Genomic DNA, 23,152 nt, shown 5'->3' on the forward strand with positions numbered 1-23,152 from the left:
AGTTTTGTCTTTAGAAAATGCTGTACAAGAGTCATAATTTCTTTGGCACAGTCTGTGTAATAGGGAGCATATTTCTACTCCACTGTAGACAGTGCAGAAGAGCTGTGGAAAACTAGAACCTTTTGGACACTTCCAGTGGGAGATAGAAATTCCCAGAAGAAAAAGGGATGATGAAAAAACAGATTACTCACGATGACTGGGAAGCTTTCCTCCGCAGCAAATAGTCTACAACATCTGGGTCAGTCTCTAATAAGCTAATAAGCACTTCATTCTGTAAATCAGGGGAAACCTATGAAGAAATAAAAGATTACTTAGCTGGAGGTTAATATCCTTTCATATACATTAATTTTGGTGCTATGCTTAATCTAAATGAACAAGTACAAGTACATTTACAGAAAGTATATAAAATATACTCAGAAGCTTTCCCTTAAAAGAGAAATTTCATGTAAGAACAGATGAAGTAGGACTGAAGATCGCTTTGTACAATGTTCAGTGCTGATTACTGTTGAATAACTGGTAGGTATCCAGTTGGTTATTATATCTGGAAATAACAGTGGGATTACTTATGTATCACAATCTCAAAAGCTCCAGTTTAAGGTCCTCACTTTACACCACCCTTCAAAGGTCTGAGGACATTTACCAATCTCCATCTCTGCCTTTCCAGCCACTCTGACCAACAGGCTCAGTCAGAATTTGTGTTACCTTCTTTGGAGTTTGGCCTTCTGATGTGCTCTAACTTTCTCTTTGCACTTTGTATGGGTATGAACCTTCAAAACCCTTGACAGCTTCAGATGCTGCAGGATATAGCAACATCTCCTGGGCAGGTAGCAGAAATGGCACCCTAAAATCTGCACAAGTAAACTTTGTGTTTCCAACTGCACTTTCCATGACTCTTATCAATCTTCAAGTGAGGATTTGTCTGCTTGTCTGCATTACAGCAGAATGTTCAACACAAACTTCAAAACACTGAAAACAGATGAAACCATCCAAGAAACTTTAACAGCCCAGGTTCACTCATGACACATGGAAGCCAGTGCAAGACAATCTCAGCAAGGGGTCATCAGCTGGGCAATATATGTTTCTGGATGCAATCTGTCAGAGCCTGAATCTCTTGAGCTTCAAGTCACACTTCATGGACCATTTGTTTTCCCTGACATTTCCTGGGAAATAGGAATAGAATTACTAAGACGTTCCCCAGAGGAATATCCCATTTTGGGAGGTATTTAAGGAGTCTAGTTACATAAAAGGCATATTTCTTAAAATAAGGAAGTAATTAGAAAATAAATAAAGATATGCATAATTTAATTCAAACTGATCCAAAATCTTTATGAAAAACTTGTGTAACCACATACTCACTTTTTAAATATTGTTTTCAGTCTCTGAACTGGAAAAGTATCTTACTGATGGTCACTGATACACTAGTCTTTAGACAATTTTTTTTAATAGGAATATAATCTTTAGAAACCTGGTGCACTGTAACTTCTCCATTTAGACAGCCTTTCTGTACATGAGAAGAAACTCCACATAAAGTTTCATGGTAAAAAAACTATCCACACATTTTTGTCTGTAACTTACTACTCAGCTTTTTATCAAATAATTTTGTAAGAAACTACTGAGAGAATTTTGTCAGGAAAATAAAAATATATCTTGCCTTATTAAAAAACAATAATAAATTCATCACAAAATCTGAAAAAGTTCCACCAGAAGTTCAGTTCCAGCAGAAAGCTTCTCTGAACCCCAAACTTAATGATTCTACTGATTCATAGGGGTTTTACCAGAATGAATCTGCAAGCAGATTTGTACTGATGGTCTCCTTGCTAGGTGCCTACTGGGCTTGGGGGTTCCTCCTGTGCAGCAATTTTCTTCAGTTTAGTTCAGTAACTTTGCAAGTGTAGAATTGATATGCATGTAATTATAAACTTACACTTACATAGAACTACAATATCAGTATCTCAGGAAGATGTCACCATAACCATTACTGAATTAATTGTTTCTCTGGTAATTGCACCTAAGTAGATGGATCAGAAATTGAAATTTGGGACAGAAGGGAAGCCAAGGAAGCTGGTGAAAAAACAGCTCTGGAGGACATACAGAGACATATCAGAGGGCTCCAGGGTTGTCAGGACTCCAGCAGAGTACCAGATATTCTGAGATTTTGGGGTTGGGTGCTAAAAGAAGAGTCACAGCTGTTGACACACAGAAGGGTGGAGGGACCCTTGAAGTGTCTCCTTTGTGCTGTCCCTGGCCACTGATGAGGCAGTGTAAAATAACTAACTGCAAAAAATATGAAATTTCATATACTCTTTAGCAGTTCTTTGCAGCAGGGCTGGATTTGGACACTAGGAGATGAAATACATGAACAAGCTGCTGATCTCCATCCTTCATGCAAAGCCAAGTCAAAAATGAAGAGTGGCTGAGTTGTGCCTCCTTTCATTCAGGTGCAGAGACTGGCAAAGAACAGTCCTTTACACATCCCCATGAAACATTTTAATACATCCCCAAGACTCACTGAAATGGGCAAAATTTGGATATGAAAGTGATTATCATCCCTGACATCAATGAAGCATGACCAGATTCCATCTTCTATAGGAAATCCACTTTTGTATGCTACTGATGTTAATCATAGTTACTCAGTAAAAATTGTGCTCAATATCCTGGGTTGTTCCAACAAACAGAATTTCTCTGATCCACCAATAAGTCAGAATCATTCTGATATTGTGGTCTGGGTATCCCACCACATTTTGGTTTCCTAGGGTTTGGTTCCAAATGTGGTTCCAGTTTCAATGCTGAAACCAATCACAGTTTCATAATCTCCCATATATAAAAGTAACAGAAAGAAAAAAAAAACCTAACACAAAAGCATCTGAGCATTAATACACCATGTTATAGTTGTAGCTGAATGCTTAACTCCAGATGTTCTTTTTTTTAATGTAGCATAAATGTTGAGTATTAACAGTAAAAGCAACTCTGGAAAACAAAAGAAATTCTTTTTCCCACACTCCATTTAACCTCCAGAAGAAAGCTGAAGCACTGAAGAGAAGAAGGAATAAATCCATCAGAATTAGAGCCCAGATGCAGGTTAGTCTAACCTTAGCCCCTTTCTACATCCATCCTTTCCACACTGAAAGTCACAATGCATGCCTTAAGTATTATGGACTGAGCTGTGTCTGTGCTGTTAGAAGTTCTTAAAGAGAAAAAACAATAAGAACCCTTCAACTATATTTAGTATTCTTATTCAAGTATTATCTCAAACTTGATAGTGCCATCCACACTCTGGGCCAGCAGACCTTCGCACAGGAGTGCAGCTCTGTCTCTTTTACTGATGTGGAAGGAAAAATAGCACCTAGCATTTTCCCCAACTGTAAAAAGCATTAAAAAAAAAAAAGAAAGAAAACAATAAAGAAAACTACTGCAAGTGTCTCACTGGTACAAGAATAAAAATAAAAGGCAGGAAAACCACAAAGAAGTTCATCTGAGGCTAAGACATCTGAAGCAGGGCTCATGATTGCTTTCTCATGCTCTACTCCCTTGTTGAAAACTGATAGACATCTTCCATTTACAGTACTATGTGGCCATCAGCCCACAGTTCAGGGTTGTTCATCTTCTTCCAACAAGGTCTCCAGCACACAGCTTTGCTGAAGCACTGAAGGTTTCCAGAGTGTTCTTTCTGCTTTGGGAACTTATCTCCTCAGTGTAAATACAGTGCTGCTTAGTCTCAGGACACAACAACCAAAGTTTTTTCCATTTTTTCAAGATTACTGGTTTTGTTACAATGGGTATTTTTACAAAAAGGAAAACAGAATAATGAAGACCACCACAGGTCTGACTGGGCTCTGCTACCCCCAGAGAAGGGCTCCTCAGACACAAGTCATGCTGAGCTGACCTACAATTCTGTACACAAAAAGAGCATAAGATAAAGCCACAGAATTAACTGCTCAGGTAACTGCTAGGCACGAGAAATGTGACCTAACTAAGCTGTGTCTTAAGTAAACAACATGTCCAACTCCAAGGCCATCAGCCTTCTTATGAAGAACTTGCTTGCTTCAGCTAAAGAACTGAAGGGAACTCAGGAACTACACAGATTTATGTTTTATTCCCTTTACCCAACTAATAAACAAGAAAGCTTTGTCCTTCCTCTCCATCCAACCAATAAAAAAGTCTTGGGTAGGGAAGGTAATTCCTTAAATTAATCAAGGATATCTTAATCCCTGCAGAAAAATTTTCTTCCTGACTTCCAAAACTGAGATGTGAAAGATCATTTTCAGTCTTGTCTATGCATTGCTCAGTATACAACTGAATGGCCAACCCCATCATATTCACAATCATCTAAACAATGTACCTTTACCTACACAGAAACCATTCTAAGCAAGATATAAGCACACATTTTTAATATTTTTACTTACTGCAAATCATTGTCCTTGCTAGAAGACTACTCTTTGTTACCAATAATTGTTGATCCTAATTTAATGCAGCTTCTACAGTTTGTTTCATTCCCATCTACTTTAATATCAATCAGCTATTTTTGCATTTATCTTACAAATGTATAAGAGAAATATGAAAAAATATCCACCCACCATGAACAGGGTTTCATAGTTTTCAATCATCTTTTGCACAACAGCTATGATAGCAGTACTCTCTTCAGCTCGAGCTGAGCTCTGAACTGAGAATTCTTTGTCTGTAGACTTCTGCTTGTGCAACAAGTTAGGGCCAAAGATAGTGGCCAGATTAAGCGATGTCATTTTGTTCCCAGTAATCTAGAAAAGAGAATAAAAATGAGGTGGGGTCTCATAGGCCCTAATGTATACAGATATGTATATAGACACATCTATACACACTCACACCCCTAACACCCACACACAAACACACACTCTCTGTACCCCCTGATTTGTAGATGTTTCATTCATCAAAACCAAAACCTGCTGCTTGTCAATAAAAAATGAACAACTTTTAGAAACACCTTGTTTTGAACATCTCTGCAACAAGCACTGTAGATTTTCTGGTTATATTTTCAAGTGGATTAGAGGAGTAGAAGGTGGAAGTGTTTTCCGCCCTTAATTCCCTGGGAGCTCCACAGTGCCAAACTTCTGAACTCAGAGCAACCTCCCTCCTACCTCAGCATCTTAGCACATTACTGTCTCTTAGGACCTAATGCTGAAAGCTCCTGGCTTTCTCAAGCAGCATTCATGATTTGAAACATATAAAGTGATACTTTTCCAAGTTTAAACTGTTGAGATTATTAAGGAGCAGGGTCACTTATTTTATGAGTATTTTCCTGTATTTCTAGAACATGCCAAATATTTACTTGTTTGGTGGCTTGTTTTAGTTTGTTAGGGTTTTTATCTTTTTTCCTACTTTTATAAACCTGTGCTTAAGGAAGCAACAGTAACCTGAATTTTGAGGAAGCAAAAGGCTAGGAATACATACTAGACTAGACAGGAATTACCTGAAAAATATGTCATATACATTATTACTTCAAAACTTTCATTGTCATATTTGTGATTAGACTACTAATTTCCCTTTCCATTCTTCAATAAAAAGTAGAGGTCACTTGAACTAATAGTTTTTAAAAAGGATATAAAGAGACATCAAAAAGAGGTAGTAAAAATAGAACTTCAAATGTGAGTTGTACAAAACAGATGATTTCAAAGCAGTATTTTAATTTTTTTTTTTTGTAGCTGATCATTCATCAAATACTCTAGTTAAACTTAAAACTGAACTGACTACACCTGGTTTATTTTTTAAAGAACTCAACTAGACAGCAGAGAAATGACAGTAAAAAGCTTTTTATTGGTAGGACCAGTGTGTAGTGTTGGAAAGACATCTGTACTAGGTAGGTGCATGGGCAGTCATAGCAAACATGTTGGCTCTTTGTTTAGAGACTCATCCCAGCATGACTGTGAGAACAGCAAACCTTATTTACACAGCACCAAGCACCCAGCTGTTTCTCAGGTGACCTGATTTTTAAACTCTGAGTTTTGAGCCACCACAGATGCACAGGGGGCCTCAAGTGTGCCAGGGCAGCCTCTGGCTGTGCCCAGATCTGCATGTGCAGGCTGTTTGTACAAACAGTGAGCCTTTTCTTAAGGGCAGCCTCAGGGCATCCTTAAAAAATGTTGTAAACATTTCCACTGAAATTAACTGAATGAGCAATTTTAATAAAGTTAGTCATCCATCTTCATCTTTGTGAGAGAAGGGTTGTTGAAAGAAATCAAGAAGAGGGCCTGTGTGCCAAAGCTTGGCTGTCTTCCTTCCAGTGATAGCAAACAGTCTGATAAAATACTTTCTCTTGCCCTGAATGCCTTTATTCACTTAATTCTTCAGAAATAGCTTAAATAATTGTGAGCAGGATACTGTATTATCTATAAAAGGTATCCAGTTGCAAATAATATTCCTGATGCTTACAATACTGTCAAGATAACTTACATAAACCTGCCTTACCAAAATACCTGTGGCAAAGCTGATGTACCATGGTTGAGCCAAATGAACTCTGCTAAGCAGCATCCCCTAGCCCTGCAATAAGATCCTCCTGGGTACATTCCTGAACCAACAGAGAACTCTTTGCAGGACCAGGGGGACCATGACCTTAGCTGGCTTATACATGTTTTTAAGCACATTAAACTATTACAGGCTGCTCTTTCTAAATGCTTCCCATCACAGTGATATAGTTTTTTATCAACTCCTTGCTGAGAACAAAAATAGTAGCATTTAAAGTGGATTTAAAAATGAAATGGGCCTGAAGTCACATACAACACTGGAAGTTAGGGACTTGTAAAGATGGAATAACTGGAAGCTAGGATTTGAGGCAGACATTTGGCAAAAATAAGTCTCAAAGTGCTAATTGTTAAAATCAGACAACTGCAAAAGGCATCTAAATTTGACAAAATCAGCAGGATTTTCCATCTGGAAGACAAAATTCTCGAGGAGTTTCCTAAGAGTCTCAGAAGTAGTCTCTGCTGCAGTTCAGAGGACTGAGAAGTCCTTCCACAGATAAACCAGTACATTTTTGTCAAGCACTGACAGATTATATCTATTTTATTCATTTAACAGAGTTGCCTCCTTCTACACAGCAGCCTACTGATGCAGGCACTTCCCTGGCAGGAAACAGGAAGACTGGATTTTCAGGTCTTCTCCAGTGTGAATGGACACAGGGTGCACACAGGAAAATGCTCAGGGCTAGAGCTCAGCCCCATGGCTGAGGGCAATCTTGTCTCTGTGAGATGAGTGCACATCAAACTCTCCACCGAATTTGGTCCAGGCTGCAAGAGTTAAGGAGGTCAGAAAGAAAATGGAGAAAGATGAACCCTGACTCCAGCTAGTGATGAGGTCTGTCAGTTGCAAGGATACAGATGGAGTTCCTGTCCTCTGTTTATTCTTCACTACCCAGGGCCCACAAGGAAGCTAAGAGAACCAAGAAGTGAACTACTCTGTCCAAAATTCATTTAAAAAGGCAACAACAGAGAATGAAAAGAAAATGAAGCAGCATATCCTTGTATGCCTGACCTTTTCTGAGTACTTTTCCCATAGAATATTATGGGATAAAACAAAGCAGCAGGGGAAGGATGGATGACATTAGATGTTCTTGACAGGAAGGCTGGTACACTGAATCTCCCAAAGGAAGTGGTAGATGCTTTACTGGTTAAGTCATACAAAAATTAAACCTTCACAGCCCCATAGTAAACAAATGGCAGAAGTGCAGGCAAACAGATTAAGTCTCTCCCATCTTTCAGGAATATGCCACCACTGTGTATGTTCCAAGGCTTTAAAGATCTCTTTTCAGACCATGAATTAAGTAAAGTCAAAGGACACAAGTGACCAGGACTTACCTCTTGGCCATCCTTGTCTCTGGTGTCTTCTGCATGGCCAGCTACTGTGGAGAGGAACTGCAGCAGGCGGTGAAGGGTATCGCAGTTACAAGGAGGTAGAAGATAAATGAGAAGCTGTAAGGTGCTGAGCTGCTCATCTGGCTCTAATACTAAGAGGGGAAAAAATATGTTCTAAGAAATCACTCCAACTAACCTAAAAGCAGAACAAATATACTGATCCCAACCCAAAGGAAGGTATAGGAATAGCTTTGTTTAAGAACCATTTTCCTTACAACATCAGAAGAAAAAGAGAAACTCTAAGGAAACATCAAAACTATAAGAACTACTGCTATGGGATTTTTGCCTTAGTTAGTCAACATTTTGCTCACAAGATAGGATTTTTCAATAAGATTTTTCTTATCCTGAAAGAGAGCAAAATCCATATTTTACACTCCATCACTGTTACTGAACTCAAATATTCTGCTTACTTTTCTACTTACTCCATTCATTTAGGTATAGCAACTGGTATGTATAGTAGCTGTCAAGCATTCCAACCAGGTTTATGCTTCAGACATTTTTAATCAGTTTTCTTACAGTTTTTCATCTTGCAGAAGTACCAGGAGATTGGAGAGCAACCAGAGAAATAAAGGACATTCTGCTACCTCTACCATCTACCATCTAAATGGCAGCCAGTGACAAAGGTGGGACAGAGGCAGGATCTCACACATGAGGGCTAGAAAGCCTCTGAAGAACCCATACCAGGGCAGCTGCTTAAGCTTGAAACATCCAACTTTACTTTTTCTAAATCCCTGAGAGTCTGCCTTTGGGTCTTAGCCAACACAATTGGGAGTACTTAATATGATGGCTTTGAGCACCATCAAAGAAGAATGAATGAAAGAAACAATATGAAGAAACTTGAATTTTTCAAGCCAAGCTGGAACTTTGGTCAGTAGACAGATCTAAAAATTTTAAGAGACAAGGATTCAAATGGGGGTCTGTGACCTGGCACTGCTGGATCAAAGACAGGGTCAGGTTTTAATAGACAACATGAATTCCATCCTTAAAAATGCAAAACTATGTATAGTTAGTGAAACCCTTGTTCTATTTTTCTGGATTATATTTCTACAGTATAAAACCAAGACCTCAGTAAATTTATACTAAAGAATATACTGTATTATTTATATTCTTATGCACTATATTGTATTATATTATATATACTATTGTTATTAAATATACCATATAATTTATAGTGTATTAAGTAAATACTTGGAGAAAATCAAGGCCAGAGCATTAAAGGAATAGAATAAAAGAAGGCTATTAGTAGAGATCAAAGAATTCAAACACATTAGCCTTGGAAAATTGATAAATCAAGATGCTGTAGAGCTCACAGAGAGTGTTGATGAAAGGTGTATAAAGCTCTCTGGTGAGAAGTGGGTCAGGCATGTCACGCAGAAATTCCTTTAACAAGGCAGCAACATCATGAATGCTGTGCTCTTCATCTAATACAACATCTACGCCTCGGTCAAACTCTTCACGTAACTGAAAAAAATAATCCGAGAAAACCATAGTCACTTATTGTCCTCATTAATGCACCCCAACACAGAAAATCTTTAAAAAAGCAGATTTACTCATTTTTAATTTCAAGGATGAGCATGACTAGTCTTTGGTAAGGTGAATGACATAATTAATATCTAATTGCTGCTTATTACATGATAAATAACTTAAGGTTTGTACCAGGCTGTAATAAAATACAATTTTTTTTTCTAGCTAGTACATGACACTCTTGTATGAAAACAGGCATCCAAGTATAATTTTTGCAGAAATGTAAGATCCATAGCAAAGGCAGAAACCAGAAAGAATAAGGAAAATTACAAGACAGGTTCTTATATCACCTTACTGCATTATCCCTGGAATCAGAAAGACTAAAATTGCATTTTGTAACATTTATGATTTTGTAGAAAAACATTTTGTAGTAATATCACGTTAATATCCACCAAATTCACATTTCTCTTGTCATTTAAGACTGTATGTAAAGATAGGTGGCAAGCAGACAGGTTCACTAAGACTTCACAGTATTCCTTCACACACACCTTGTTCTGCCTTCCTCATTTAGTTATGCTCATTAAGTAATCATCATTACAGAGTTCACAAACAGCAAGCTAACATCATTACAAAGTATTGCTAATTTTTTTCCCCTGCTTTGGTCCTCAGAGAAATGCTATATAATTCAAAGGCATCATCACTTCCCAAAGGCAGATGAAAACACTCTTCCAAATCCAAGATACCTTATGAAAAGGTAAAAATTTGCCCTTCTGGAGGGATTTTCCAGCAGCAAGAGCAGAATACTTTCCTCAGGCTGACAGCTTCACCTTTTACTCTTTTTGCATTTTGAAAACAGTCAAGAGGCTTTAAAACTATTTCCTAGAAAAAAATTGTACCTTTGCTAACATTATGAGGTATCACAATGTCACACCTATCTTCTCAGAGAGTGATTACACCTAAATCTTATAAACAAGAAAATCTGAGGTACCAGGTTTCTTCACCAGGAATATTACAAACATACCAAAGAGAGGAAAGAAGCTAAGTCACAAGCAAACTATATATATCTGCCTGTAAAAATGTGTGGCAAGTCTTGGTCACATGCAAATCTATCTTCAGTGTGTTCAGTGTGAAAATCCTTTGTTTTCAGCTCAGATTGTGCTTTCATAATGGGTGTGACAGATATTCATTAAAAACCACAGCCTCCATTCTAATTTATTAGGATCACTTTTAACATTATTAATATCAGTCATTACTAATAATGAATAATTACACTATGAAGACCAGAGTATATTCTTTATCTAATAATATTATTTGATTTATGGTCAAAAATTTTCCAGTGCCCACTTGAGGACTTCATTCCCACCTTAATTCTACTCTCCAGATTGGTGACAAATGCAGAACATCCCTGCAGAGCACCATAAATTACCTCAATTCAGAAGATTGTTTCTGCACTTACGTGCCCAAAAGCAGCTGAGGAAACAGATTAGCACTGCATCAGGAATTCAGACTTCCCAAATAGCTGGCTAAATCATAAACTGCTGTTACAGACTTGAATATGGCACTTGTGATCTGATATCCTGGGAGACCTACAGAGATGTCCTCAGCAGCAAAATACCACAGCAGCTTTGGTGAGATGTGGCCATATTTCAGGCCCAGGTATCATGGCTGTTAAAACTGTATATTCTACATTTAAACTTTGAGTCTTTCAGACTCCATTCACACAGAATGCTTTCAGACTTTGGAAGATACAGGTTCTAAACTACAGCATCCACTGAATCTTGGATATGAGAGATGAGGACATTTGTGCTGGAACAGGAGATAGGACAGCAGAGCTCCAGCTATTTCACTCTTCATCCTCAGGGCTGAATCTGCCACAATGTCACCAGGCCCAGCATCAAGGGTTGCCCATCCCAATCTTGGCATCTATGCTCAGACACAAGATGGTACCTGGCCCCCTGAAGCACCAGATCTACCACCTTGAGTCAACGTGAGCTTGGGAATCTCTGTCCTACACCTCACTGAACATGAAGGAGGAGGTTTGCAAGAGATGCACATGTTCTAGGTTTTCTCTTCCTGCTCACCAAAAAAAACCACCTCTGGCACATATATCTACTTACTTATGTATTTACTGCAACAAACTACAGTTGAAACAGGACATTTTCTAACTGGGGAAGGAAGGAAAACAAAATATGCTTACTTTCTACACAAGAAAAACTAATGAACAGCTGCAAAAGCACACCAAAATCTGACTGCTGGGTTTGGCTTTCTACGGTTCAGAAAATGAGTGGAATTTTAATTGAATCAAGACTTTCCCATGTGTTCATGTTGACAGCATTTATTACTGTAACTACAAGGGCCAAGCTGATGCTTCCTTGTTGTTTAATGAAATATATCAGCTTACCTAGTTCAATAAATTAGTCCATGTAATAAAAAACATAGATACCCAAATCTCTTGATTTCCTCACCTTTTGAAAACAAAGTAGAACAAAAAGTGGTGAAAGTCATTAATGTTCAGAATAAGGCTTAGTTTACAAGTGAATGATAGAAGCTCTCTCCTTTTTTCCCCAGATGTATGATGCAATTGTACTCACCCCTAAATGATTATGTACGTTTTGACATTGAAGCTTGCAATGCAAATGTGAGGCAAATTCAACATTTTATCTAGTTCAGTGTTGATCTGAAAATTGCCTCTGTAGATGTTTTTTTAGCCTAGTGTAACACCAGTGACCCTAGGAATAGAAACTGCTGGAGAATGAGCTACAATTCAGTAGGCTATACTGTCCTGCCAGCCAAAATCAGTTCAGTTTAGCTATTCAAGGTTACTTTCCAGAACGATAAAACATTACACTATGAAGTTTTTGCAACTTTTTGCAAAGAACTATAAACTGTAGGATCAGATGCAGTCAAGCTTTCTGTTGCCTTTTTTTTTCTGTTTGATGTTTTTGGTCTTAACTTCCTGAAAGGGACATTTTCCTGTATCTTTTTATCCCCTCCTCATGCATCATGCAAACTCTAACCACTACCTCCACTGCTCTAATTCAACATGTATTCCCAGCTTCTGGCAATGTCTAGGTGGGTATACCTAGGAGCTAACACCCACATTTGACTTTATATCTGGAACCTAATTGCACACCATCTTTGCTTTTTCATAATCTGGCTGAGACTAAGACTTGGAAGGGTCTGCTCTGACCTTGAAGTCTAGCAGGGGTAAAAGAAAGGTGATATTTAGGAGCAGCAATCTTAGGGTCAAAGAGATTGTTCTGTACTTGCATGTTTTCTCATACCATGAGTTTTCCAAAGAAGATTTACAGTTTGAGTTTACTTTGGGAGCTTCAGCTGTTTCTGAGATGAAACGAACAGCCAAGATTTTTTTTTCCCTGCAGTGTGACCTTTGGAAAATTTCTTCACTGTAGTTTATTTGGATCTCCAACCCTGTGCTACTTTTCCAGAGCAAAACATACAGAGACTGTTAACCTGCTGAGAACCTGACAAGGATTTCACCAGAATGTAAAAGATACTGGAAATAGCCTTTTATGAGCCATCAAAAAAACAGCGAAGTCACTGACCCAGAAAGCCTAAATTTCACCATGCTACAGATGAGAAAGAAATAACAACAAAAGGCATCAGATTTGTTTGTATTATAGCTGATGAAAGAAAGCCATATCTGTATTCACTCACCTGTCTTACTCTCTTTTTTGAGCTTCCAACTCTGAATATTCCTACTGTCTGGAGACCTGCAAGTGAAACACATCATAGCACTATTTTATTGTTTAATTTTCTCCTGAAAATTGCATTGAAACAAAGCATTCTGACCTATGTGTGTACTTATAAGAATAAATAAAAAGAAAAGCAACATATTTCTCCACAAATGTGTACTTACCATTGATGCAAGATGTGATTAAGAAGCCATCAATTGTGGTTTTTAAGGATCACTTTTAATCTGCAAAATGGCATCTCTGTGACATTTCTTGTGATGCTACTTTGGATGTGCCACTGCTATGAGGAACAGAGTGATGCAGAGACTGAGGCACTGCTCAGGGTTTGGAGGTTGAACTTCCCGGAGTGATATCAAAGGAAAGAGGCAGTAAAACAACTAAATATTTGGGCACTGAGCTGTGTATTTGGATACAGGATGAAGCTGGTATTTGGGACAACTCCCTGGCTCTAAAGTTCCTGTCATGACAAAGTTGAGAGTCTCCTTCAAAGGTACCTAAATAGGGCACTCAGGCAGACTGTGAGAGGGAAGAACTTCAACAGGGAGTTGTGTGCAGTTTATAAGGCAGGAACAGCTATTATATAGAGGGAAAGCTATAAAGAAGCATTGTGATACTTAAGGCAAAGTGCAGAAGTGTGTCATTTAGACTTAAAGTGATTAGGAAATTGGTGTTGCCTGCTATTTCATAAGAAATCAGTTCAAACCTTCTTGTAGCCCTGCAGAAAGCCACTACAAATACACAAAATTATAATATGGTTCTCAAAATGGACATATCCTGCAGACTAACAGGACCTGAAAAATTTGAGAGGTGACCTGGTCTTTAGCACTGACCATGTGAGGGGAAATTCTAAAGTCTGAAGGGCCCATGTATATAATATAATTTTACATGGTTATACAGTTTTGCAAAAGGGATGAAACTATCCATAAGCTTGGAAGTTTATGGTCTAACAAGGGCTACTCTGCAGCTCTAATCTCTACTGACATACAGGAAGTGTAAAATTTCCTTGTGAAACAAATGCCTTCTGACAGCCATTAGGCTACACTTGCTTGCTGGAGATGCGTCACCTTGAATAATATTTGGAGTTGCAGATCTTCATCAGAGAAATTCAGATAGGAGTCTGCTTTTTAGTTTTTAGTCTCAACATAAGACCTCTTTTTAAATCTTTTCTCTTTGGTTAATAGAAAATTACATTGATGGACTATCATTTAGTAAACCCAGGAATACTGGCAGGGAATCATCTGAGATGGAGATTACACACATTGGGCAACCTGCAGGCTGCTTACCCATTCCTACACAGACAGACAGTGTTTTTGCTACACTACAGGTCTACAGAAAGCCAGGCCTTTATATCTCTGGGATGTGAATCCAGGGAAAATAGGGAAGGTGAACAAGGACAGGTGCTCTTATGTCTAAAAACATAACTATTTTTTGTCCTATAATGCTCAGAATTATCCTTTAAAGCAGTCATCAAAAACTGCTGGTGATTTGTTGCTGAAAAAGGATTTATGCATATAGGCAAGTATTTTCAGAATCAGGAATGATGTTGCTACAGTGTTCTACCATTTTTAGGTTTCTCTCAGTGCCAATAACTGTCTTGTGGAAAGCAGATTAAAATTGAAGAATTTGCCCCAGATTATATCAGATTATTGCACTGTGATGCAATCAAACAAAGCACAATAACTCATACTAAATTTCCTTTAGAAGAAAACTTCAATGTAAAGGAAATATTTCCATAAAGAGCATCATATGGAAAAGAACTTTGTTATGAAAGTGCATTAAAAGGATTAAAAATCTATCACAGATGATCAGGTGACATAAAATCACAGTATCCAAATGATGCTCAGCTGGATGGCTTCTTTGGCTGACTCAGATGTTCTCCAGACTCAGCTACGTTTTTTTTAAGAGATAGAAGTCATTCATCTCAAATTTAATCATCCCATACTTACTTGTCAGCCATGGTATCTAATCTCTGTAAAAGATTAACAGCAACTATCTTTTGCAATGTTCCTTGATACATTTGTAAGGAAGATAGTTTTCAGTTATGAATTGTGAAAGCTCAGCATTGTTGTTTAAATTGCAGTCCCTCATCTCGCAAAAGCCTTTCATTCAGAGTTAGTAAATTATTCCTTGCTGGTGAAATTAGCATCAAATACATCATTTGCTGTTACAATCACCATTATTTTATGGTTTGTTGATTATCTGGCCATGTGATAGCTCCATCTTGCTGTGGCCAAGTTATTTCAATTCTCATTAAAAAACTTTACAAGGCTAAGATACACTGGCAGAGATGGTGAGCAGATAGCTAGATTGACTACTGTTTCTGTACTATGTAAAGCTGTGGGAGGCTTGTGTCTGGACAATCATGAACACGTAGGAAGAATGCTGGCAGGAGTCTGTGATTTCCTTTGGAGAGAGCAGGCCTGAGCTTGAGGCTGATCAGGAGGAATTAAGCCAGAGACAAACTGAGTATTCAGCCTTCAAGCCTTGCAGTGAACAGGAAGAGGCTACTTGGAGCTTAATATATATTTACCATGGAGTTCTTTCTTATTCTGAACCCCCATCTTCAAATATCAAAAGTCTTACAGTATAAATAGTTAATCTAGATCTCACACCTTAAGATCCACTGGCTGTGCATGACTCCAGACTGCCTGGAGCGTTTCAGACTTTTTGTTCTGAAGGTACAGGTAAACCTGTGGGGTGTGAAGAGCTGTTTCTGCAGAGCTGAGCACCCCAGTACAAGAGGGGTGACCTCCAAGAAAGGATCTATTCCTGTGCTCTATGGGCCAGTTTACAAGCTCGTAGCACAGATCTTCAGTTTGGGAAGCTATCATGTACAGAATTACTTGTGAGACAGTATTTTTAGCAAGAGGCAAAACAGGAGGGAAAATGTCTAGCTTTCAAAGACATCCTTGCATATACTTACTTCTCAAAATAGGCATTTATTTATATTATAGTAAAAATACATCTGCCACTCCTGGGAAAACAAAATATTCTTACCATGCTTTTCCAAGTGCTGGCAGCAGCTATCTACAAGCCGGGGAACCTGCCTGTAAATAGGGTTCAGGCTTAGCTTCTTATCTCTTGCCTTTTCTTTCTTGCTCTGGGCTTCTGCTGGCAAAGAGAGCTGGAGAGCCTCCAACAATCTTGAGTGATTGTCATCAAGATCTGTGATAGAGTCCACAGACATTGCACCCTGTAAAACACACACATGTGAACAATCAGTAGGGCTGGGGAAATCTCAGCATCACAGGATGTCCAGCAAAGACTTTTGCCTACCTGCATTTTAAACAAACTAATATAAAAATACCATTAGCTACAACATTTTTATAAATTAATGAAGTTATAATACCAGGGTAATGGATAGGAAAAATTGCTATGGTACGAAAGTTATTCTTATCATATTATAATGAATACAAATTAAAATACTGAAAATTGAAATGCTTTCCACTCCTTCACTCCATTCTTTTACTGATGTAAGCCTGCACATACTGCAGGGCAAGGATGAATCATGGTCTGTGGGTGCACCTCAGAAGTACCATATTCATGTGCATGGAGATATATAGATATTTTTAAATCTTATTGCCTACTTTTTCTGTATCTTGGACCATTGTATCAGTGAAATTTATGCAAAATGATTAACAACCATACACCACATACAGTTAACAGTTAATATCACAAATACAAACAGCTGTGGAGTTTGAAATAATCCTACTCTATCACAGAATAAAGATACATCAGAGAAGTTATGGGGTAATATTTTTAAAATAATTCTACTTCAAGTATCTTAATATTTTAAAATCATTAAAATTCCAATGAAAGCTTTGAAATCCAGGTTTTGATTACAGCAAGGTGCAGAAGTTCAAGCAGTCTGTAAAGGATAAAGCAGCACAAGCAGCTGGAGGTTTCTGGTATGTTTCAATTTTCACACTTTAAAAATAAGACTTTTTTTTTCAAAGCACAAGATTACTGTCATTTCAAAATTACCATTTCTCTCAAGTCTTATTAAACTTATGAGGTAAAAAGCAATTAAACTTATGAGGCAAAAAACATTCTAGGGTCCATTACTAATAATAATAATAATAATCATCATCATCATCATCATCATAATCAACACAAAGAAAAAAGTCATGTTTTATTCCTATTAAAAATATCTGTTGTAAACTATTTTCTTTCTTTCTGAAACAAAGCATAAATTTTGCCATAACATAAAACATACAGTACAGAGATGCAGCATGTCATCCTAAGAAATAATAATGAAAATGTCAATTTCTACTCAAAACTTTTCTGACAACTATAGTTTGTTAAAAGCTGACAGGCAATTTATAGACTGCTAATCAGAACTCTATGTCTATTAAATGAGAACTTGAGAATTAAATGAAAATTGCTTACAAGGGAATTCAAAGCTCTAAAAGTATTTTGTTCCACCAGCCTAGCCAGCTGAACTTTATGAAGATTTTCAACTCATAGGCAAAACTCACAAAAAGTCCACCGAGATTTCAAACTCATTGATAAATTTCTAGTTCTTAATACCTTAAAAAACCCCATTTAACTTATCAGGTATAGTTCTGGTTCTTGTAAATCATGGTAGATGTATAAATGAAACACAGTGAAGTTTTCAGATTTTTTTTACCCACATTACTATAAACAATTACTGGATCCTTTAGAATCCAGCTTTTGACCTGTACTTCTGATGTCTCTCAAAAGTACATCTGCTTGATTCCTTTTACCTTTTCCTGCCAACAGGAAACAAAATCACAAATAAAAAACCCCTCCAGACCAAACAAGAACCTCTGGCTATGATCCATGTGTATAAAATTCCAACTGAATGATATTTTGATTTTATTTAAGAGTTTGGCATCCCAAACTTCAAATAAATTAATTGGCACTGAAAATCCTCACCCCACCCTCACCAGTGAAGCCCCTGTGTGATAGGTGCCCTCCTTTATACCCTGCCTTTACTGGTCCTTTCCTGTCTGCAAGGCATCCTCACCTCATGAATCATTATCAGAGTCACTTAAATCGGATTCAGATCCCTAAAATAGATGCAAATACAGTCAGTTCAACGTGGTCCTTGGGCATTTTATCAAAGTTGTGGATTAACTGGCACACTGAGCTGGCTTTAGGAAGAGTGACCTTGAGTTCAGTGACTGAAGTCATGGCTTGGCAATACCAAGTTCAGGCCAGCTCTGATTTTACAAGTGCTCAAGCAAATGTTACCAACATACTCTACAAATCCAGCTGAAACTCAGGCAGACCTGTTAGTCTGGGCTCAGACTGACCTACCTGACTGCTGAGGAACAGAGGAGGAGGAGACTGCACACCACTGCTCCAGGTTAGTAACACACACACTGCAGTGCCCAGCAACTAAAGAAAATCAAGTTCCATCTGCCAGCCATTACCTTTGCACATAATGGATGCCAGTCCTTGCTCCCCCATGATGAGTTCAAAACCTAAATACACTGGGGAAGTCTTAATCTAAGCACACAGAAACATGAAGGAAAGTGGAATTTAAAGTCTCAACTTCCAACTGCTGGGCAAAAATCCTATACAGAAAATGCAGCAACAGTGACTTTTGTCAAGCTGTTGGAGAGAGAACCACAGCACTCACACCATGAGCTCTGCAGCCAGCATTACCTTTTTCTAACTCCTATTGAAAATCTCAGGTCATTGTTTGAAGACTCACTTTTGTGTTTGAAATACACAAAAGTGAATGACACAGTTGCAAAGAAGTGAATGGTGCAATGATAAACAATCCCTCCATTTTAAGTTTAAGAGGACTGCACTCCAGGTGTCTGTGCAGCATTTTTGTGATAAATTGGTTGTATCAGTTGCATTTACTAGCAAATAATTTTTTCTTTTTTTTTTTTTTTTTTGTAAGCATTTGTCAGTTGAAAACAGTGCAATGGTGCTCAAGAGATCAAAGATAAGTGCAGGCTTCCTTATCATCCCCCTAAGTAAGCTCAGGGCAGAGGGGTAAGTGCACCGATAAACAGAAATATAGAGACAGACAAGATATGGGACATGAGTTGATATTAATGTTAAATAATGGAAAATTCATGAAATTCATTAAGTAAGTTCATTCCCTAAAGAAAATGCCAGCTCCCTCATGTCACACTGCCTTAACTTTTATTTCTCTGTGGGTGAACCATGTCCCGCTGCATCCTCATGGCTGTGGACCAAAGGCTCCAATTCTGCACTCTGAAAGCTGCAATGCCAGTATTGACAAAAAAATCCCCAACTATCTGAACAAACAAAACATGTAAAACCCTCCCTCAGCTTCTAGGAACTTGGTCCTGATGGATCTCTGTGGACATACCAAAGGATCCATGTTCTTCTGCCTGCTCACTGGTCAAATACATGTCAGAAATCTTATCATCCAATCTTTGTGAAAAGAACAGCAGATGAGTCACCTCTGGACACATGAGTTCTCTTTCTCTCCTATGAAAAAATGTTCTGAAGCCAACAAGTACATACAGCAAAGCTTTATTTTTTGTCACTGCCAAACTCTGAAAGAAGTTCATGGGTTTCCCTTTACTTAACTTAGTCAAGTAACTTTGCACTTTTGTGTGACCACAAATGCCTGTTCATATGGTTTGTATAGACCAACAGATGTGCATTAATGAGTATACAAGACTGTAAACATCATGCTTTCAGTTTTGCAGACAGAATATAGACACTTCAGGCTTCAGCTGGCAGCTAGACAAAGAGTCCCATGACATGCCTTCTGCCTTCTCTCAATTTGCAATTTACTCTGGTACTACCCCTCTTAATCCCTGGTTTGAAGAGCCCAACAGAGAATTTCTGTGAAGCAGTTTTAGCCTATGGATGAAAGAAGGTGAAGTTCTTAAGAAAATACTTTCTTTCCCAGAGTCTGTTCTTGTACCTCAATTCTTGCTCAGATTTCTTAAAAAAGGTTTAATCGAAGTATTTTATTATGCATTTTTTTTCTCCCTCCATTGCAGATGAAATTAAAAAGCAGGAAAGTCTAGAACCTCAATTCCATGGTAACAAAAGAAAAAAAATTACTAACTGTAGAACTAGAAAGTTCAGAGCATAAAATTTAATTACAAGGAACAGATATATGCTAAAAAATGATCACTTTTACAGGCAGATTAATATTCAACCCAAACCCACCACTCTATTTTGCTGGCAAAGGCATCTTCCTAGTCTGCATGCAGAAACATCCTTCAAAGACCCTGGCACAAATCTAGTCTGAGAACTCCTTACTTACCATGGAAGATATGATATGGGCTAGACCATGAGGATTTTTATTAATATAAGGATAGGGATTAATAGTCAGACTTATTATCAAGTTAGAGCTAGATTAAGATAAATATACCTATAAACATCAAACACATAGGTTTCGACTTTAAAACTGCTGAAAGAATGAGGTTAAAGACAGAACGAATTTGTTAAATCTGAAAGACTTAGAAGGAGGTAGATAAAGGGAGCAAACAGGAAGACTTCTAGATAATCTCTCTGCCTCTTTATGATCTGTTACAGACTCACAGGGTCTATATGACCTTTTCCCACGAGCATGAGCAAAAGAAGATTTCCACCACAGTTAAGAGTTTTCTGATGTTGATGAGGCTGACTTCCACCTGAAAAAACCCACTATTTGAACAAAAAGTCTTCCACAGTCCACACACACAACAGGGTTGTCCTGGTCCAGCTAGACCCTCTGGACCTGCAATCACACACCCCATTGTGATGTGTCTACTTACACGCCTCCTTGCTCGTGGTGCTGGCTCAGGTGTGTTAGGAGAAGTGGATTCATTCGGTGTTTCTGAGGTGGAGCTGAGAGATGAGTTACTGCTGGAAAGTTCTTTGTTCTGTCTTTTAGTTCCAAATGGCAAGAGAAAGGCCACAAAATCTGAAACATCTTTTTGCTCTTCTCTCTGAGAGTCTTGCTTGAGCTTGTAGGCCCGGTCATTAGCAATCACTTGAGACAAAGGCATTCCAAAAGCCTGGGGAATAAATTCTGCAACAACAACAAACCCCTAATAGTTACCAAACATCTGGTATTTATTTAGTACAAAAAGAATTAACTCTTTCTTTGTTAAGAAAAACAATCTGAAGTCCTTTTAAATATGTAGTAATTCCAATGAAGTATTGGACTCAGTAATAATAACAACAACAGTGCCAGGTTGTCGTAGCCCATGGTATGTGAATGATAGATCCAATCACATAACGCAAGATACTCTGCACAGGATCTTGGAAAATCACTTGAGATCAAATCTAGCTAGGATGTTAACTTCCACCAAATGAAACTGAACTCAGGCACTTCTGGTTACATGTAGATGGTGCACAGGGACATCAGAAACTCTGGCAACCATCCTGAGTCTGTGAGCCTCACTGGACTGTGCCAAAGCTCTTTCTCATGTTTCAGATCCCTCCACCAGGCTCCTTTCTCATGAATGCTGTAGGGCACCAGAGTCAAGGGGTCCTGGCATGTGCAGGGGTTTCACTACAGTTCAGAGAGCTTTGAAGTACATTCACCACTCACACTCAGCCTTCAAGGATATAGTTTTAAATTCACAGAAGAACTATACTGTTTTAAATACAGGTAAGATTGAACCTGTTTAATAGTGGTATATCAGTATAAAGTTCCTTTGTAACAGTAAAAAAGCATGGACACATGGAAATATAGAACACATTTGTCTTGATTAAGAAAAAGAACATAATCCTCTCACATCAATACAACTGTAATGTACAAAACCAGCACATATCTCAAAGTAAAATGCTTAAATATTTTACAAAATAGAAAAATGCTTTACAGTGAATCAGTCAGCATCAACAAAATTCTCATCAATAATTTTCAAATTGTATCTATCTGAGATTAGCAGAAGCAAAACTACTGAGACAGATTTCCAACTAGAACTGGCATGTGCTCAAAAGAAATGAAAAAAAACAGAGCTATTGATGCTATTCACCCTGGTGAAAATGAATGCAACTTCTACTAGGTTCCAGCTTCAGACCTGCTCAGATCAGGCATAAATAAAGCACCAGAGATTAAAATCAAATTTCTTTAAGCATCAAAAAAAGAATTATTAAAAAAAAAAAGAAACACATAGAAAAATTCTTAGATACTATACTTCTCTTTTGCCACAATCATATAAATGCCAAAAATCCTTCTGGGATTTTAAGTCTGACTAGATCTTTGATGACACTTGCAAATTGTTTCTGGATTTGTATTAAGTAAGGCATTGAAAAAAAGAGGATATTTTAAGAATCTTGAATGAGGACAACACTAGTCTATCACACTAAAGAAACAACAGCCCATTGTTCTGATTTGGTAGAAACATTCCTGCTGTTTAGAAGCATGAAATGTTAAGATATGAGTTAACTTTTGTGGCCAGTCAAAACTAAATCAGGAAGAAGTGCCTCATATATCAAGCAACTCTGGAGGTGACCTATGAGTAGAACGACACCTAAAACCATCTGCATTTAATTTAGGACAAGAAAGATCATCCTCACACAGATATCAAGCAATGCAGGGATAGCCAGTTCCAGGAGTTCAGTTAGACCTTTCCCTCCTGTACTCAGCAGAGTGTGTCTAAAAAATTATGACAGTATTAATATTATTTTTTGACTGTTCTGAATTATCTTCCTAATGAACATTTAAGATGACAAATTTGAACCGCACATATGCAACATGTGTCCCCTTCTGGCTGTCTAACCAGGTGCTTTCTTATACTCCCAGCAGCCCTTTTTATTTCCTGAGAAAAGCCAACACAGTATATTCCTCTGGTTTGGCTCAGAGCTGCCTATGATTCAGACTGGGAGAGGACAGCAGTATTTATTTAGCTCATGTGATGCCCAACAGCAGGCTGGTGCCATTGATGCTACATCAACTGGGGCAAGATCAGCAGGAGATGAGCTCTCAGCACTGCTTCATAAAACAAGTTCATTAAAATGACCCTCTCCTTCCAGTATGTGAAGGCTGGCATTTTGAGGTAGGTGTTGTCCCTCCTTGGAAACTAACAGGTGTGGGATTCCAGGTTTTTTTTTTGCTCTTGCTCAATGTGGCCCAGAGAAAGGACAATGAGCCTCTACTCCAGGCTGCTCTGATGTAGACCTTCTCAGAGGACA

The 23,152-nt window shown here is 38.1% G+C and overlaps 1 protein-coding gene across 4 annotated transcripts in view; it reads right to left on the reverse strand.

Annotated features, from left to right (window-relative positions):
- Positions 1-23,152, reverse strand: part of ARHGAP6 (Rho GTPase activating protein 6) — a 319,166-nt gene that overhangs the window by 11,463 nt on the left and 284,551 nt on the right. For all 4 annotated transcript variants that reach the window (XM_066545353.1, XM_066545354.1, XM_066545356.1 and 1 more), the window contains exons 4-10: positions 20,785-21,041; positions 16,058-16,253; positions 13,023-13,078; positions 9,191-9,341; positions 7,824-7,972; positions 4,575-4,754; positions 192-289 (exon numbers count right to left, since the gene is read on the reverse strand). In XM_066545353.1, coding sequence (XP_066401450.1) covers positions 192-289; positions 4,575-4,754; positions 7,824-7,972; positions 9,191-9,341; positions 13,023-13,078; positions 16,058-16,253; positions 20,785-21,041 — 1,087 coding nt within the window. The remainder of the gene's footprint in view (positions 1-191; positions 290-4,574; positions 4,755-7,823; positions 7,973-9,190; positions 9,342-13,022; positions 13,079-16,057; positions 16,254-20,784; positions 21,042-23,152) is intronic.

The sequence above is a fragment of the Molothrus aeneus genome, chromosome 2, assembly GCF_037042795.1.
Source record: "Molothrus aeneus isolate 106 chromosome 2, BPBGC_Maene_1.0, whole genome shotgun sequence".
Classification (NCBI taxonomy): Eukaryota; Metazoa; Chordata; class Aves; order Passeriformes; family Icteridae; genus Molothrus; species Molothrus aeneus.